Source organism: Magallana gigas, chromosome 1, assembly GCF_963853765.1.
Source record: "Magallana gigas chromosome 1, xbMagGiga1.1, whole genome shotgun sequence".
NCBI lineage: Eukaryota > Metazoa > Mollusca > Bivalvia > Ostreida > Ostreidae > Magallana > Magallana gigas.
In genome coordinates, this window is record NC_088853.1 from 66,565,932 (window position 1) to 66,585,245 (window position 19,314).

The 19,314-nt window shown below is 31.8% G+C and overlaps 1 protein-coding gene across 1 annotated transcript; it reads right to left on the bottom strand.

Annotated features, from left to right (window-relative positions):
- Window positions 1–355: 355 nt before the first annotated feature.
- LOC105326719 (uncharacterized) lies at window positions 356–9,002 on the bottom strand. Its single transcript, XM_034462945.2, has 13 exons — window positions 8,712–9,002; window positions 6,272–6,301; window positions 5,660–5,789; window positions 5,051–5,142; window positions 4,793–4,880; window positions 4,563–4,633; window positions 4,161–4,404; window positions 3,669–3,742; window positions 3,178–3,271; window positions 2,586–2,671; window positions 2,279–2,366; window positions 830–2,090; window positions 356–397 (listed from the first exon to the last, which is right to left on the bottom strand). The coding sequence occupies exons 1-13, from the start codon at window positions 8,776–8,778 to the stop codon at window positions 392–394; spliced, it is 2,331 nt and encodes a 776-aa protein (XP_034318836.2). The 5' UTR covers window positions 8,779–9,002; the 3' UTR covers window positions 356–391.
- Window positions 9,003–19,314: the final 10,312 nt, after the last annotated feature.

The window sequence follows — 19,314 nt, forward strand, 5'->3', positions numbered from 1 at the left end:
CTGTTATGGCATTCTAAGTGGAATTGACTGCATATTAAGACCGTTGTAGATCTTATTTACCATTCATTTCACATATCGACTCTTGTTTGACAATTTCGCATTTAATCTCTTCAGTGAGAATAAAATAATAATAAAAAAGAATTTAACCAAAAAAAAAAAAAACAAAAAACCAAAGACAAAAGACAAAAGACAAAAAAAACAACCCCAAAAACAAAACCAAAAAAAACCCCCAGCATTTTAGAACAACCTTGAAGGTAAAGTAGCCAATATGCCGAACAAATCTTTTTGATTATAATCTAGAAAATGTATTGGCACTTAATTGTAGATTAAAAAAAATGTCTCAAGACTTGATGGATTTCAATCTGGATTCGTTATCCTTAATGTTGCGGCATTACTTCTGAAAAATAAAGAAGAAATATTTGAAAATCATATTTGACATATTTGATACACTAAATGACTATTCTTTCTTTATATTGTTAATCTAATTCTAAGATTTTAATTGAAAAAAGACGTCATTTATCTATGGTCGCTGGAGACGTCAATGTACTATGTGAAGGATAAAAAAGAGAACTTTTTGAGAATATGATTTTAGAAATAAACGACAGATATAAACACTTATAATATTATTGGTTTTTTGATTTTTTTTTAAAGATTTCATTTATTGAAATAAAGCTAGTATAAATCTTTAATGTGTAAAATCTCTTTGAAAAAAGTGTATATTGGTGTGTGAATCTACCTGAGTCGTAAATAAAATTTCAGTTCGGGAATATATCATGCTGTTGTGTTTAAAGACCACTTTCAATTAAGTAATTATCTGAAAATATCTCACCTGAATCCCCTCTAGTGGAATTCCATGAAACCCAATTCCTTGAAGCATGAATTTGAAGAAATCAGCTGGCAGCCGCATATCGGTTCTCCAGAAATTCATGTTTGATGCTTTTGCTTGTTTCTTTAATGATTTCACATTTGCATTTCCATTATTGTTTATAAATGGAGCTGGTGCCGTGGGATCAATGGATTCAACATTGACTCGGTCAAGAACAACTGGTTGAAAGTCTTTATTCCTATTTGGTATAGAGACTGTTTTAGCTGATCCAATTTTTCTTTTATGAGAGGCATCAAGAATTTGGACATTTATGGCATTAGCAGGAACTGAAGGGGCAAACTCTTTTACTGCAATATTTGGTTCCATAGGATTTGTCAATAAGGGGTTTTCTATTACCTTGAAGCCAAGAGCACCTTCCTTATTGGGATGAATTTTGGCATCTTTAACTGTCCCCGACGGACTTGTATGGACCGAAGAAGCAATCTGTTCAAATGGCACTGCGTTTATTTTCGAGGGGGGCTGCATGTTATCAATGAGTGGGTTATTTATCACCTCAACTGGCTGTTGTATTCCTGGATAGTCCTGTGGATAATCCACGATCAGCGACGGGTTTGTTGGATTTTGATCAATGATCAAAGGATTGTCTATTATCTCTACCTTACCTGGAAATGAAGTTGCTTTATTTGCTTTTTCCATTACTCCATGGTTTTGCGGGTTTTCAAATAGTGTGCTCCTTGGCGTAGCATCAATGTACTGTGGATACTCCACAAATGTGTCTGGTGGATTAATAAGTGGATTCTCCAGTACGTGCGTGTCTGACGGATCAACTGGAACTTCAGGGAAGTTTGATTTTGGCATAAACTGTTGAATTCCTGGCCTCTGATCCTCCAGCAAACCCTGTGGTATTTGCGGAGGTTGGACTTGAGGTACCACCTTAGGCTCCATTATATTCATTGGCGCATTGGTATCTTCCACAAAAGCCTTTGCCTGGTTGTCCAACTGCACATTATCCTTCGGTCCAGTTTCAAACTTTTCAATGGCATTTACTGTTCTCTGTTTATTCCGTCTTGCCATGGGATCCAGTTCATTGGGAGAAAGCTCACTCACAGGTCTTGGCAAAGGTGTCTTCTTGGAGAAAGGCTTCTTCTTTCTGTTTGTTAGGATGTTCCACCATCCCTGACACCTCGACTCGTCCACTACAATCGTTCTACCGGAGTCCAGGCGTTTGTGATATTCTCTATGACATCCACCGCAATTGTTGATACTGGAAAGCAGGATCATTTGTTTAAAACATTATATAATATCAAAATGTGTATATTATATGCTACGCTGATACTGAAAGGTAGAATGATAAGTTAAAACATTATATTATAACAAAATGTGTAAAATACATATTTGCTACGCTGCAACGTATAAGACTAGAGGCATAGAACTGTGAATTCCATTACTTACACACAAGTGATACTTCTGTCAACTGGGCAATATTTAAATCTGCATGTTGTTTTTGGACATTTTTGTCTTGATTCTCCATTAGGACAAGCTAAAATTTAATAAAACAAAAAAAAAAAATTAAAATAAGTCAACACCAGTATTGTTTGGCAATTTTTGTAAAATCTATTGTTGTTTGTTCAACGGCGTCTCTTTCTGAACACTGATCATGATGTAGTATTTGCAACCTCAGTGTTCTTAAGTAATGACCGAAAAACTACCTAGGATATTTTCTAGTAGTCCTTTTATAAAAATGCATTGTGCTACTTACGCACATCAACTCCATATTGTTCATAGCAGTTCACTTCCTGACCGTTGACATACCACATGGCCCGGCAACCTCCACAGCGGCTGGGTCTGAAACCAGTACATTCTTTACGTTTAATAAGGTACGAAATATTCCAAGGGCTACCGTTGATTAGGCACAGTACAGTACTAATTTATCTATTGATTTGATTTATCTTATTCATTTCTAGACCCAATTTTAAATCAAATAGGTTTTTACGTTACAAGATTGATAGATGAACTTTCTTTACGATTCAAAATGGTATGTTCATGGTGACTTTGATATTGTTCAAGAGTGTTGAACAGTACGTATTTCAATCAACTGAAAGGTTTATAGAAATAAGTACAATTATAGTTTCACTCTACGAATGATTTGGTTTTAAATAAACCTATACTAGTACTTAGTTGATGAAAAAAGGAAGGTTTTAATAGCATCACAGACGCTATCCGATAACATAAAAAAGTATACAGTCATCTGCCAAAGTAGTGAGTTTTTGTTGTTGCCAAGTTTGTTCTTATAATGAGATTTATAATGGGAACTCAACAGTTTCCGTCTGTACTGCAGATTTGTCACTTACCTACAGACCGGGTTTTTGTCTTCGTACTTCTTACAGGTTGAGTATTTACACGGGTCATCTTTGCAAACCATTTCCAGGGTATTCTTTGGGCATTCTATTTTTTTAAAAACAATTTTCAGTCAATGAGCAATTGAGAAGACTTAATATTTTTTTTTCAAATGGATTTTATTTCTAAACGAAATCTAAACGAAATCATTATGTCTAAAAAATTATTTTAAATGAGGTTTAATGTAGAATTATTAGATTTCGTGGTGGCTCAATTTTCGTGGAATTCGTGGCTACCTCTCATCCACGAATATAAACCCCTATGAACTAATAAATTAAGGCTATAAAGTCATAATCCTTTTGTATGATTACGAAAATACACGAAATTACGTCCCCTCGAACCTGTAAAATTTAAGCAATCCACGAAAATTCCCCCCCCCCCCCCACGAAGTTTAATGATTCCACAGTATATTTTAAAAATAGAAATAAGTAATTAATTTGGTTACCTCTTGAGTTGCAGTCTTGTATGACGTAGATCCCGGTTGTGAATTCTGGCTGACATCCTCCACAATTATTGATTCTACAAGACGAAACCAGCACTATTCACTACGACAGGCGTTTCAATTGGTTGTCGAGAATTTCGTTTGTGTAAGTACAATTATTACATAATATGTTTATCTATTAAAGGGGATTCTGGGAACATATGTTAAAACGTGGTAACTATTTCTTCTAATTTAACTTCAAAAGGAATAATACTGTGGTTTCTCCAATATTCGTTGATTACCAATGTTCGTGGATTTCGTTGTTAAGTTGATCCACTCAATAAAATGTTCATTGAAATGCAATTTCTAATGCTAATATTTTATATTGATATGGTCATTGGCCCCGAATTTATGTATCCTTGAAACTAATATTTTTATTGAATCCACGAAAATTGAAACCTTTGAATATCATTGAAACCACAGTAACCAAAAAGACTTCAACCAGGCTACACGCACCTGCACTTGGCCTGGGGATAGGCAGAACAATATGCATTGGTACAGACATCGGCTGGACAGTCCCACGGCAGCTCGCCATTGGGACAGGTGCTCGGTAAGATTGGTTTGGACTGTTTGACGCTAGTTCTGATTGTCTCTCGGGCCGCAGAGGGAGAATCAGCAAATGAGGACGCTGCAATAGGCTCAGCAAATCCCTCCAGTGTTTGGCCAAGAATCACTGGACTGTCAGGCTGAATAGCAGACACTGGAATTAAAAAGTTCTCAAAAATCACGTAATTGCTACAACACTGATAAAGTAGCCTAGGTGGTCATATTTATATGGAAGGTTCTTTACTTGTATATGTAACTCATTGCGATGTAAATTTGTGTTAAAATAAAAATAAAAAAATAAAAAAACACTACCTTCTATGGGGCATCTGCGCCATTGACCATCAACGTCGTACTCGGCAAAACATCCTCCACAAAAATTATTCCTTAAAGAAAACGATAAATATATATTTCACACTTAGTTATTAGCAAGTAGTTTATATTGAGGTTATAAACTTAATTATCTAAAAACATTAAACTAAGTTATATATACACTGTAATATTAGTAATAGTTCTAATGACCGTATAAAGGAAAATCTAGCTACCTGCAAGGGGCAGTTAGGTATGGTCGACATACGGTCGCAACGCATGCGTCTAGGTTACACACCTCCATCCTAACACCTGGTGGACATTCTAGAATTAAAAAAAAAAAAGAAATTGTACGTAATGGGCAAAAACATGAAATATATAAATCTTTTACTCATCGGCAAAAATGTAACTCGACTGAAAAGAGGATATCCAATGACCCATTTTAGGTGTTTAGCTGCTAAAGCTCACGAGTAATTTGAAGAGTCAAGACCTACCATAGCCTGTTTGCTCTAAAGCTTTACAGCTGACCTCTGTTCCGTTGAGTTTGTATTGTGGTACACAACCGCCACACGTCTGCTTTTGAAATCTGTAAAAAGAAGTTTTGATATAATAATGGATCTGATAGATCAGGTTTGTAACATTGTATTTTGTATGCTATATTCCTTGATTGGTAAAAAAAATTACAACGGTATTTTAAAGAATTAACACTTAAAGGCTATGTTGGGGACTTCTTTTTAGCAAATATGTATTTTGGCGTTGCTAAAGTTGATGGACATTTAAATGACGTTAATTAAACATATTTTGTTTTTACAAAACATTATTACAACGGTTTTTTAGCCTGAAAATGGATAGTTCCTCAGCGATTACCATTGTATAATTACCATTTTTGCCTTCAATATTGTATGAACATTGTTTTAATCAGCATCATTTTCTTGATCATTTATGTTTAAATGCATTTGGTGTCGTTTCATGTTAACAAAATCAGTTTAATTTCTTAATGCGTTTCTAAGAAACTTGACTATGTTTCAAGAGTACACCCTTCTTAAATGTTATTTTTCAAAGCAGAAATACCCTTTCATCTTTATAACCAGTGGTATACTTACGAGCATGTTAGGTCCTTTTCGTACTCCGTCCCGGCATACCTTGCGCACCCTGACGGGTTACATCTGTCCTTGTTGGCGCTGGCAATGAGACAACTTAACCAGGCGTATGCTCCTCCTGACCCCTGACATCCTGTAAATGGCGTCACAAAAAGGTGAGCATTACCTCACGTAATAGAATATTTAACCAAAACTCTCATTTAATATTCTTCGTTTCTACATCTTGTAGATGACGTCACAAACTGGTGAGCATTACTTGATGTATTAGAATGGTTAAAGGAAAATCTCATTTAATATTTTTTGTTTCTACATCTTGTTTCAGAACTATTTGCTTTGAATTTCAATACAAGACATTGATCTTTCTGATTGAATATGAAATTCATTTTTCTATCAAAAATATACTGTATACAGGGTTATTTGCGCCCTTCTACACTTGCTAGCGGTATCGCCCCGTCTTGAATTCGTCCAGACTCGCTTTTGTACTAAAGAAATAACTTGGAGCATTGTAATTCGCCCAGTCCTAAATTCCCCCGCTGACAACGAGGGCAAAAGGGTCGAAAATAAAACGTTGGCGAACATTTCCCTGTATACATTATTTCATTGGATGATCCTTACCTGTACTTGTCTGTTGGCTCGATCCGTGTTCTGAAATTGAAGCGATACCATTTATTAACCATGTCTTCAACGACTAAATATATCTCAATATTTAAAAAAAACCCGGTACCGAAGACCATTGTATAATTGCAAACAGTACAAGTCAGTACCTTGCTTATGTTCATAATATAAAAATCAACAAGAACAAATTTTTAAAAAGTAAATTTATAAAAAAAGTATATTACTAGTTGAGTTAAACACTTGTGAATTATGTTTTTTGGAAAAAGCGTTGATTAATATATTGTAATAAATTCCGTTCCGAGCGAGACAGCAGGCTATAAATGAATAAAACATTAGCAGAGATCTATACAACTATATTTAGAAACGACAAATTAATTAAATGTCTTCTGGAAACATTGTGACAAAAGTTGGTTTAATGAAAAATTTTCCAACATGAAATCCCTGAATTATAAAAACCCACATTTCTCTATTCGACTTTTCAAATGGGATAACCTGAAGATTTGATAATGGCTATCTGTTTTCATATATTCCAAAAGAACTAATCAATAAAAACAAACCGAAACCAAAAAATAACAGTAAACCTTTATCATGCGTTGTAGTACTACTCCATGTATTATTCAGTTGTTCCTCTACACTATTTTATGAAATTGCCATGACAAGAGTTTTGGTTTAAAATATATTTGGTATTCTTTTTAGTTAAGTTGTGATTTAAATTATTTATAAATGAAATTTTTACATATAGCAGTACACTCCGGTGACAAAAGGCAAAGCTAGAATTATCAAAAAGTCAAAACGGTTTACACCTAAATGTAATATAAAATTTAAAAGAAACGCTGTATTTTAACTATGAGTCATATTAACAACAATAACATTGATGTAAATATATTACAACTAGAAAAGATATATCCAAGTTTTTTCCTTGATATGAATTTTGGATTTGGTTCTCCTATCAACTGTAAAACTTTTGTTGGTGCTGATCGTTTGCCTGGTGGATACTGCTTATCCATAAATGTTGGACAGATAAAAATGAGAGATGACATGAACAACATGATGATCATATATGCACACTTGTTATATATCAGCACATTTTAATAAAAAAAAATCTGATTTTTGTGATAACACAAGTTATTGAAGGAAACTTTGATACAATCAGGGAAAGCAAGACTTGTAATATATATCTAGAAAACAAAAATCTAATCTTCTGTAAAGTATTCATATTCTAATTCAATAGTCTGCAAAGTATTCAGATTTTGTGTAATATACTAAAGAGCACTATTGCAAGTTACAACAAGGCCTCTTGTTATTGACAATAACTTTCATATCATCGTCTGTCATAAATGAGTTTTTGTAGACCATCCCTGATATAGACAGACTGTTCTTTATGAAAGCACACATCTATCATTTCTTTCCAGGTCGTGTTTTTTAACCTCAGGATTTATCTGCAATGCATTGCCTGTACACTAAACAACTAGGTTCGTTCTTAGCCAATCCAACATGGGGTCGGACGAATTGACGAAATGCATTGACGTTTTAACCACAGAACAGGATGTATAGCTGAGATGATTATTCAATTAGGAATAGATGTCATATCTAAGAGTTATGTTCATCGTGAAATGCAGCTATAGAAAATTAGCATTTCTCAAAACGTTGTGCATAAATGGCTGAAAATGTTAGTTTATTATTTATTAGTCACAAAATGTAAAAGATAACGAAACACCATTATGATTACATGTATAAATACATTATTGGATTATATCGTAATCTTAAGGTATGATCGTATGAAGTCTTTTACAAATTATTCCCAATGAATAAGAATAAAGAGACATATCTTTTACCCCAAGGCTTACGACACGTTATAATCGGTATAACCACAACTTGGTGCCGTGATTAGTTGAATTTATCGGTGTACATACGAAGTTATACACAGACAACACAAAATCATCAAAATTGTTCCTCTCAATTTTGCCTGATAATATATATAAAATAAAAGGTAATACCTTTTAACCTTGGGTTTATGTCTTGTGACAAATCAATCAATAACCCTTTAATCAATAAACATATCTAAGCTAATTTATTTCATAATACTAAATAAATAATGGTGTTATGCACGCTGAAGTAGAATTTATTATTGACAACCTACACTTGTTTTAGATTTTATCTACATGTACAATTTTATTAGACTTTACCTTACAAAAATGTTAACGAAAACTCTTAATTCTTCTAAGTCAATCACGTAATTTACACCCATGTAGCAGGAATAGTGACGTGTATATATAAACTCTATTTTAGCTACAAAGCATGGTCATTAAGAAAAACTTTCTTATTACTGTGGGACATACATGCATTAAACGTGTAAATATACAGAAAACAAATTATGATCTACATGAATGTCACTGCAGGCGAGAGCCGAACATACACACATTACACACCTTAAACTTACCTGTAAAAACACAAAGGAAGACAATAGTTAACGCAGTAACAAACTGCAGTCCTTTCCTTACATCCATTGTGGAGGAATAAAAACAAATAAAGAAAAAATATCACTGGAAGTATTTCACAGTCTTTCAAACACAATTATGAAATCATGAATAATATTTTAGCTCGTGAACGTATCTCTAACTAAAACAATTCAAGGGCTCTTAAGGTGTTTTTAAACGATTGCTACATTAATTCACACATGAATTATTATGATGCCCTTGTGACGTCACAGAATTAGATTTATTATCGTGCGTGGAATGTTTATATGGGAAAGACAAGTTGTGTATATATATCTACTTTTCCTCATATGTTTTTCTGACGTCACAATCGCACACGACTTCGGACCGATGCCAGATATATTCAATGCCATATCGTTTCGTCATTGTTTTATCTAAAAATAACTTAAGGAAGTACATGATCATATTTTGCAATAGATATTGACTCCCAATTACAGATTAATAAAATTTTAAAACTCAGCGTAGAACACCACAATGCATATACTTAGGCGAGACTCATGTTGATAATACCCTAATACTAACTAAGGCATATTTTGAATAATATATGCAAACAAACTTTCACTGCAACTAGATTTAATAATTTACTTAAGATATTACCTTTTTACTGTATCTTCAAGTGTATTAAACAAGTTTTAAAACAAATACGATTAACCTAATGCATTTTTAAAAGAAAACACCCCCCCCCCTCCTGCCAAAAAAAAAAAACCCAACAAAACAAAACAAATAAGATAGTAACCTCAATTTTATCGGTCTTTTAAATAATTTCTCTATCAAACATGGATATCTTAAAATGTTAAACTTATATTTATATTACAAAACATTCTTAGTGTAGATACATTGCAAGCTAAAAAATATCACATGAAATTGTTCAATAAATGTATCACTTGTGCAACGTTTGTTTAACACCTATCAAACATTTTTCCTTGTTCCAAATTAGCCTTAGGACATCTGTGTTTGCATAAGGACAACTGTATTCTTTAAATAAACCAAGGCAATGAATTAATATATAAAGTTAAAGTATTTTTTTGATCGACGTTTTAAAGGATTTGACCGAGAAACTTAATTAATGCCCGATCACGGTGACGACTCTATATTTAGAAAAAGCTAATATACTGATTATCAGTTTAAATGCTTAACATCATTTTTATGCAATACCTTTATGGTCCTCTCTATCTAAATGCTAAATGTGAGTTACATTATAATCGTGATTAATGCGATTCACACAAATCATGTATTACTGTGCTCGACATTAAATGGGAGATAAATCTTTTGATACAAACAGCCAAAAAATGATTAGGTAAGTCGTAAACCCTTTAAATACAGGTAATATTATATAAATAGTGCCTCTTTGGGAGGGTAACAGCTGAAATTGACACCCCGAGGAAACCATTGTCAACCGACGCGAAGCGGAGGTTGACAATGGTTTTCGAGGGGTGTCAATTTCAACAGTTACCCTTCCAAACAGGCACTATTTGTTTCATTATACTGAATGTCTTAAGATTAGAGATTTTTGAGCTGCTTTTATATAGAAATTAAGTGAATAACACGGCAAACCGTACGCGCATAATTTACGCGCATGTAACAATTCGTTGTGTTACCCGTTGCTAAGTGTGTTGCTAACGCTGAGGGTAATAGAACGGATTATCAACTCCGTCTAAACCAATTCAGATTTCAGTATTTAACATGAAAGTATAATAAATAAAAATAAAACAAATGTTAATGTGTTTAACAAATTGCTAGACTTATTATTAAGATTTCCAAAAAAAAAAAAAAAAACCACGTATATCTGCGAAAACTGTATTAATGCATACGTTTCTTTTATTGATTATAACATTAGAATTTCGTGTTAGTTTTGATTTGTAATTTTGGTCAGAAGTTTTAGAAACTTTAACATCTGTGTTTGCACATTTATTCTGATAAATCTGATAACTGATATAGATCGCAAAGAAAGAATATATTAAAAATACTATATTTTAATTCTATAAAGTCCTATGCTTTACTAAGTAAAATCATGTAGAATAAGACATTCTGATGTGGATTCATTGTGTGTGCCATTTGAAAGGAGTTAAAATGTTAAAATCTGTTAAAAATTGAGCAAATTTTCATTCCAATAAGTTTTATTTAAGTTTTTAAAATTCCTTTGAAATTGATTTTTTTTAAGTACGGGAAATAATAACCATATATTAGATAAATTATTTAACTAACCATGTTGTTTTAATTGGCATTAAAAACCATTTTTTACATTGGTGCCTAAGGGAGCATTAAAATTTGTGGCGGGTATATCTTAATGGATTTCTTCACTTAAAAAACAACAGTTAACAAAACAAAGGCTGAATTTATTTTTCCTTTGTTTAAATTTACAAAATATTCCCCAAGATTGCGTCAACTTTAACAATTCACGAAAATTGCCCTCATCGATCTTAATGACGTTAAAATATGAAATTTTTAGTGAAAGCTTTAATTTGAATAATTCAAATGTATACAAACAAAAACAAACAGCATTAGAAATACACTTTATGTGGTTGTTCAGTCCAATATTGATGTATGTATCAATATAAATTTTTAAAAACTCTTCGATTAGTCAAAATATATCATTTTAACTTATTACATGGGAAATAAATTTAACACACCACTGACGATCTTTTTTGAAACTTTGACGTACATTATGTATAAGTAATGCATAATATTTATGTGCATCATTGCATAATACATTCGATTTTGGCTGGCACAAATTGTCTATGACATTTACTCTGATAAAAATAGATGTCATTCGTGTTTGTATGAGTATTTTATGGCATGCATTATGGTCAATGTTAATTGATTGTAATAATAAATACATTAATTCTCTAAATTTGTATATACAGTCGTAAGGAGTGACCACCAGAGTAGCTTTATAGGTGGACGCTACTAGCTTGATCTTAGCGAAGAGTGTCAGAATTCTATACAGTCCAGGGCTGAGTTTTACAGAAGAACCTACGATGTAAGACCAAATTTATTAATGCTAATTAATCACAAAATAATCAATGTTTTATTCTCATGGCTGTATAATATTATTATGGATATCAGTTGTATAAATAAAGTTCTGTCTAAGTTTTGTTTTTCATATATCATCCCATAAGACTGAAAATATTTATGACTTTGTCGTAAGTTCTATTGTAAAACGCAGCCCAGTCCAGCACAGCAGAATACGCCAACACATATTTCTTTACCAACTGGCGTGCCTTTTTTTTTTCCAAAATAGGTCATTTGAAATCTCAATCCAAAAAGTTCTAAATTGTAATTAAAGTTTGTTTAAAATCTTTATATCAACCAATAAAAACACTTAGAAGGCATTCTTGACATTTTACGACTAAATAAATATTTTCACTTAAATAAATAAAAGAACAAAAACATATTCATTGATTAGATGTCATTCAGAAATAAAACCAATCCAATCCCTTTTCTTGTTCATGACAGAAAATAAAATATGTATATATTCTTAAGAAACAGTTAAACCCATTTAATCAGTCATTTCACAGTTATTTAATATTGTATTTTGAAGGAATATTGTTGCTATGTCATATGTCATATAGGCCAAGTTATGCTGAAGTAATGCTTAATAGTTATTCTCGAGACGTTAAAATGTAAATGTATGTCGCTTTAATTTAAGAATTTCTGTGAAACAAATAACTGAATGAATATGTTCTACAAACGAAAATTAAAAAAAAAACCAAACAATGTGATTATCAATTTATCATAAGGTTGTTTTTTGAAAAAAGTAAATGTCATAAATTTCAAAATGTATTTTCAAGACAATTATTCATATGTAACCACATTTTATGATTTTAAAAACCAGTAGCATGATTCATCCTTGGTTTATCCTATTTTGTATCACACACACACATACCATACCCTTTTTTATTTTGAGAAGCTAAGCATACTATTATCCTTTAAATTTCCTATCCTTCAGATAAATTGTATACATGTAGTTTTAATCTATAAAGTGAACTCTGATTGGTTAACGAAATTATGACCTAAATCATGTGAAGATATCTTTACGCAAGAAAACGACGACTTGCGTAAAAGCACTAAAGTGCTTTGCATTGAACTGTCTTCATCTTAATTTCTCATGTACAAGGACACAACATTATATATACTTCTAATAAGTAACAAACAAAGTTGTGCTCAATCGTTTCATTAAAACTTTGTTATTATGTCACCTGTTTCTTGATTGATTGTAATCTATTTAAACACAGATCTTTTTTAAGGATTGTGAAATTAACTATCAAATTTTTTCCTTACCGATAAATAAATTTGAATGGAAAGAGTGACATTATACTTCAAAATTTTTATATGCATAAGTTTATTTTAATCGTCTGTAAATGACTATGGTTGTGATTATTTCAGTATATGCTTCATGCTAATAATTCATATATTATCAACATTTTAAACATAATTTGCTTATCCTTTTAATTTCCTATTCATGATTTTATGTACTTTTAAATGAAATAAAACCCACAGGCATTTTAACTAAAATCCCCTATACTCTCCATAGAACCGTCAAAATAAATGCATACGATTTTGACGTCCATTGACGATTTTCCTCCGTCTGTCAAACCCCAAAGTATTATTACTTTTCTATTATAAACTCAGCTGTCAGAAACCTCGGACGTTCGATTCAAAACTATCTCAGTACAAATTTTACACCTCGAAAAATGGATTATTACTGATACCAAATGACTTGGTAGACACCAAATCCCAGTTACACGGCCCCGTAGCCAAGCTGTTGTAACCATAAGTATTTTGGTTATCATCAAATGATTATTGACCAATCATTGCAGAATCTTTCTTTTTTTAAGTTGATGCGTATTTGAAGAAATAAAAGTACGTTAATTTAATCTTCTGTACTCAAATAGATATATGCAACCATGGAAATTATAATGTTTTAAAATAAAATTAGAATTATTTATAAGAAATGTGATACATTTTGGTGTTAATATAATTTTGGTAATCTATAACCGACCTTATAACAAAATATAACACAGAAACCGCTCCAAAGAACGACAATTTTTAGCTTATTACACATATACTTTACAGAATGATATTGCTTCCAGTTCATTAGGAAATCATTCCTGTCTTAATATCTTCTTCACTGAAAACAAATGTGTATGATCATGTACAATGGAGATCTATAAAAACAGATCTGAAATGTTTTTTATGAGATAATTATAATTATAAAATGTAAAACCTTGTTCATTCCATTATTCTGCCCTCAAAGAAATGACAACATAAAACTGTTTAAATTTTCTGAAAGTATTCAACTTAGGATTTGAACACTACTTAACTCAGCCAATAGTATCGGACTATAGATTTGCCAGGGGGATTACTTTTGTAATCGCTATTTTCGAAAACAAGCCGTGAAAAATGATGTCATTCTTGTCAATAAAATAAGATACTATTGATCTAATGATTACTAACAAATATTAATATTGAAATACAGACACAATTACAAGAACCGTAGTTTTTTTTTCTGTGAAATACGTACTATGTATGCTGTTGAACTTAAGCCCCGTTATTTGATTAGGTACGTTGCTTCACACGGCACTTAATCTCATGATACTAAATAATTAACCAAAAACCACATAGTCTTTTATTACTGTCATTCAAAATAAGGTTATAAGTGATATAAAAAAAGAGATAAAGTTTCAAGAAATTAAATTATTTAACACAATGAATTCTACACAGTAGGATCGGGATTAAGTAAATATTACACATTTAAATAAAGATTCAAAAAGTCATTTAGATGAACACGCACACACACACACGCACACATGCAGATATATATATATATATATATATATATATATATATATATATATATATATATATATATATATATATATATATATATATTAGGACACAAGTTCTGACAGTTTACTAGGTCTTTGCCATTAAATAGAAAAATTAAACAAAACTAACAACTGTTACAACAAAATTTAAAATTGTTTTTACAATAGATGAAAATAAATGATATATACGAGAAAAGGAAACATACACATAAATATAAACCCATTCAGTCTTAGAACATGCAGTCCTGATCATTATCGTTAATCCTTTTAAATAAATAGAATGAACAGAAAACATTTGCAACACGTTATGCTCGGTATGACTGTTATTTTGGTTCGACATTGGGAAAGACAACTCGTGAAAACACGTTGCACTATCCAGCTATTGTTATGTTTCTTTTTGTTTAAATACAATCAGCTACCGCAATGCGTTATGCAGTTCAATATTAATGTTTTCTTTTCCAACAAAATATGATATTTTGCATGCAACATATATGATACAACAAAATAATGAAAAAAGGTTATAAAAACCTCCAAAATGACATACACATATACGAAATTTATACAGTCATCAACGTCGTAATTTCATTCTATGAAGCGAGAAAGATAAAATCAATAGCGTTTAAGGCAAAAGAGTTTATTTAAATTAGTCTAGGCAAATATATGTAAAGTACTATGTTATTTGTCCAATAAAACAACTACAAAATATCAAATAAATTCCCACGTTTATCCATCAAACACAGATAGCAATGCTAAATATAGCAACAGTTTGTTATAATATATTTAGATGAGATGGATTTTAGAAATGTATCGATGAGAAAACCGAATGACAATTTTATTGTTGAGTTGAACATGGATGCTCATTTGCAAATCATAAAGATGTATTCATTACGTATAAGCATATATAAATTATTAGACTTTTAATGCACTATATGATATCACAAAGCTACTGGACTATATGCGATATTGCTGTAATGGATGCTTTTAGGAAACGTATGTAATACTCATGTATATGTAAAATACCTCAGTTAAATATAAATGTTCTTTTTCTGCTTTTATTTGTGTTTTATAAAGATTTTTTTCTAGGAAATATCGTCATTAATTTTAAAATAAACTATCTATTGCATTTCTTTGTTTCCTACTGAGTTTATCCTCTTCATTTCAATTTAGGGTTCTCCTGGAAAAATCTTCATATATTAAAAAGGAACTCAACAAAACTTATTAGGAAAAATGCATGCAAACTTATTTTTTTTTATCAGGCACGTAGCATCGTTTATGAAAGTGTAGGGGGGGGGGGGGGCAGACTTATCCAAAAAATCTTGACAAGCAAAAAAAAAGCCAACTTTTCAAAATCTTCAAAAACTTAATCCGTGGGGAGGGGGGTTGGGCTGTTGTAGTATATCTGTAACTTCAATTTCACTCATTATTTCTTTATTTCCATTCCAATCTTTTATGCGGTTAGCAACAAACTATGTAAATTGCGAACCCCAAATATTTTTTGACCATTCATTTTTTAATACTAAATTTACGTTCAAATAGTCTTGAAAGTCTAAATGTTTACCATACGTGCGTAAATTGTACTTTAAAATGTTCAATACCACCATAGCATTTTGCAATTTTATTATGTTTTCTATTAAAATATCTTAAGCTACAACTGAAGTTAAAACTGAGTTAAAAACAGCATTAGGAATAAACGCACGCGAGTAAAATCAAAATGACAGTTTTTCTCTCTTTTTTATTTTTTATTAAATACCGGCATAAACCGGTTAGTAAACCGCATATAACAGAATCATGTAGATTTCTCTCGCTATGGTTTTGTTGCTAAGTCATCATACACGAGACTTGTTACTATTCATAGCCAAGGTCACACGGTCGATGCACGGAGGTTCGAAATGTGGGATGCAAATTGCACGACACACTGCTTGGGAGTGATGTACGATATGACTGATATTGATAGGCAATAAGATAAATCAAATCATTTCCCAACCGGTATGTGTGCTTCTAATGCAATAGTCGTCCGTGTGCCTCTTTAATGTTATCTGCAAGTATTCAAAAAATGTCTCGCCTTCTTGTTTATCTATATCATGTAGCGCTCTGATTTTTAGATTCTGTTAAAGGAATATGCAGCAAATGTTCTTAATCTCTATATGTGCATATTAACAAAGGCTGCTTAAGTATCGTAAGCAACAACAATAAATAATCAATACCCGGAACAATAAAGCCACCATATCGTTAACAGAAATATTTATTAATATCGACAGTAACCAAAAAGGGTTTAATGTTTCTTTTACCCAGAAAAATTTATTTTTCCAAAACTGGCCGGAATTCATTTTATGTTTCTTATATTTCAAAAACAATCCGTCTGTTTTGGACACTCAAGAATTTTATATGCAGAAAATAGTAATGCTAATGAAAAAACATCAAATGAGAAAGCAGATGCAGAGATTAATGCATTCATGTCAATATGTGGTGAATAAAATCTTACTCTTAACGTATGATTCACAATGTGCTATCTGGTATAGAAGAGTAAGTGTCGATCATGTAATGATCGGAAGTCAATAGCAACAACACAAGTGGTTAACCGTAGCTTGTCTTCGTTTTTATCTAGTAGACCATAAAATATTATGTATCTTCATTTCAAGTTTCAGTTATGTAGCTTGTTGCTCCACCATTATACACATTCCTTCACGTCGGTATAATAAAACAAATAAATGTAAAATGAAGTATTATTGGTTATACCAACACATACATCAAATAAATAACACGGAATAATGATTTCCGGCCATTTATCATTTTAGTACTTCTAACATTACATAATTTAAGTTAATATATTTTTAAAAAACCCCAGAAATAATATTTTTGAAACGCAAAGAAATGTACATAGTGGAAAACAGTATTAATATGGTTATTAAAACGGAGTTAAATTCTGCAGATAAGTATGCGTAGATGTTGTAATTACAATCAGAAATATAAAAAAAAACCCAAAACAGAATGAGCTTTTTAGGCGTGACAAAGTGACAATAATATATCGATACAATCAATTACTTAAGTATATCAACCAAGATTATTCCTCATTTGACACAGATCCCTTTATCGCAATCACGCCTTGCAGGTGACAAGTCATATCCTCCTAGACCCAGTCATCATTAACAATTACTAATTAGTCAATGAAATGATTCATTCGTATACCTTTGGATGTAGAGAATATATGGAAGAGTAGAACAGAGGACGATGGATTTTACAACATTATGTTTCCCTATTTTGGGCGATTTATTTGGCCATGAAGTAGACTGTAAAGGAATTATTACAGAAAGACTGACCGTATTGTGTTACTCATACAAACGCTGCCAAGGCATAGCATATCAGTACTGTAGGCAATTTCGAGATAACTACAATGTCAAAATTTCAGGTTTAGGTTGATGATAGCTATTAATGTGATTTACTATAGGTTGTACCTTTGTCAGTATTTTAGTGTAGTTTTGTTAAGGATATACTTTCGTTAGTCTTTAGTGTAGTTAAACAAGATGTTTGTCATATTTTGGAGAAAATTTTCTCAACAATGTAAAAATATATGTTAGAATCGGCATCAAGGAAGTTGTATTTTTTCTAAACGTCATTTACTCAAAGTTCATACTAGACTCCAAAAACAGTTGCATGATGACGATAAATACAAGGAATGACATAAGATTTTAGTATAAAATCACATGGCAAAACTCATCGTTTAGCATAATAAACGTGGAAAAACTGAACATCTTTCGAAAAATACGCAATGATTTCGATACGTCTAAATAAAATTTAAGCCATCTTCATTAGAGATATTTGTTTTGATAGTTTAGACATAACTTAACGTTAGATGATCATAATAAAAGGATAAGGAACATGTTCTTAAACACAAAACACAATATTACCTCATTTTAATGACATGATGTCAGAAAGAGAAATTATACAAAAACAACAACAACAGCAATAACTGCAATAACATTACAGTACCACTGCTTAACACCTCCCATCCAATGGCTAGTTTTACAACAACAACAAAACAACGACAAAAACAAAAACAACGATAACAACAACAGTATAGTTCGACTATTTAACACCTCCTATCCAGTGGCTAGTTTTACAACACAATAGCAAAAACAACAACAACGACAACAGCAGTACAGTTCCACTATTTAACACCTCCCATCCAGTGGTTAGTTTTACAACACAACAACAGCAAAAAAGCAATAACGACAATAACAGTACAGATTCAGTATTTAACACCCCCCATCCAGTGGCTGATTTTACGCAAAGATTGCGGAGGTGGGTTTTTTATCGGCAACTTCACACAAATGTTCCAGAATGAACATATTTATGGACAGTTTATTTGGCAGTTTATATCTGTTTAACACACTATGGGGGAGACCTCTACTAGTACCGCGAACACGGCGATGTAGAGACCAAAGGGAAGATATTTATGCTCAGGAAACTGCTACTGTCTGTGCAAGGAAGAGCCTTGCTTCCAAGGCTACTAAAGGCATACAGAGATGTATTCTGTTATGCTAGATATTTTAGGAATTGAGGAAAATGTTTCCATAGACCTGCATCATTGCTTGAATACGTGGATGCTGCCAGAAAACCTGAAAAATCAAAAATGATACATGCTTATCCAGTAAAATTTCTTTTATATTATTCATATACACCTTATTCCAAAAAAAGTTGTAAAATCTTAAGATTTTTAAAA

Bases quoted from the DNA above. Each gene is read 5' to 3' on its own strand.
- LOC105326719 (XM_034462945.2), bottom strand. From the start codon at position 8,778: ATGGATGTAAGGAAAGGACTGCAGTTTGTTACTGCGTTAACTATTGTC. The intron at 6,302-8,711 runs GTAAGTTTAAGG...CTTCAATTTCAG, and splicing joins CTTCCTTTGTGTTTTTACAG to AACACGGATCGAGCCAACAG. The intron at 4,881-5,050 runs GTAGGTCTTGAC...TTTTAATTCTAG, and splicing joins TTTAGAGCAAACAGGCTATG to AATGTCCACCAGGTGTTAGG.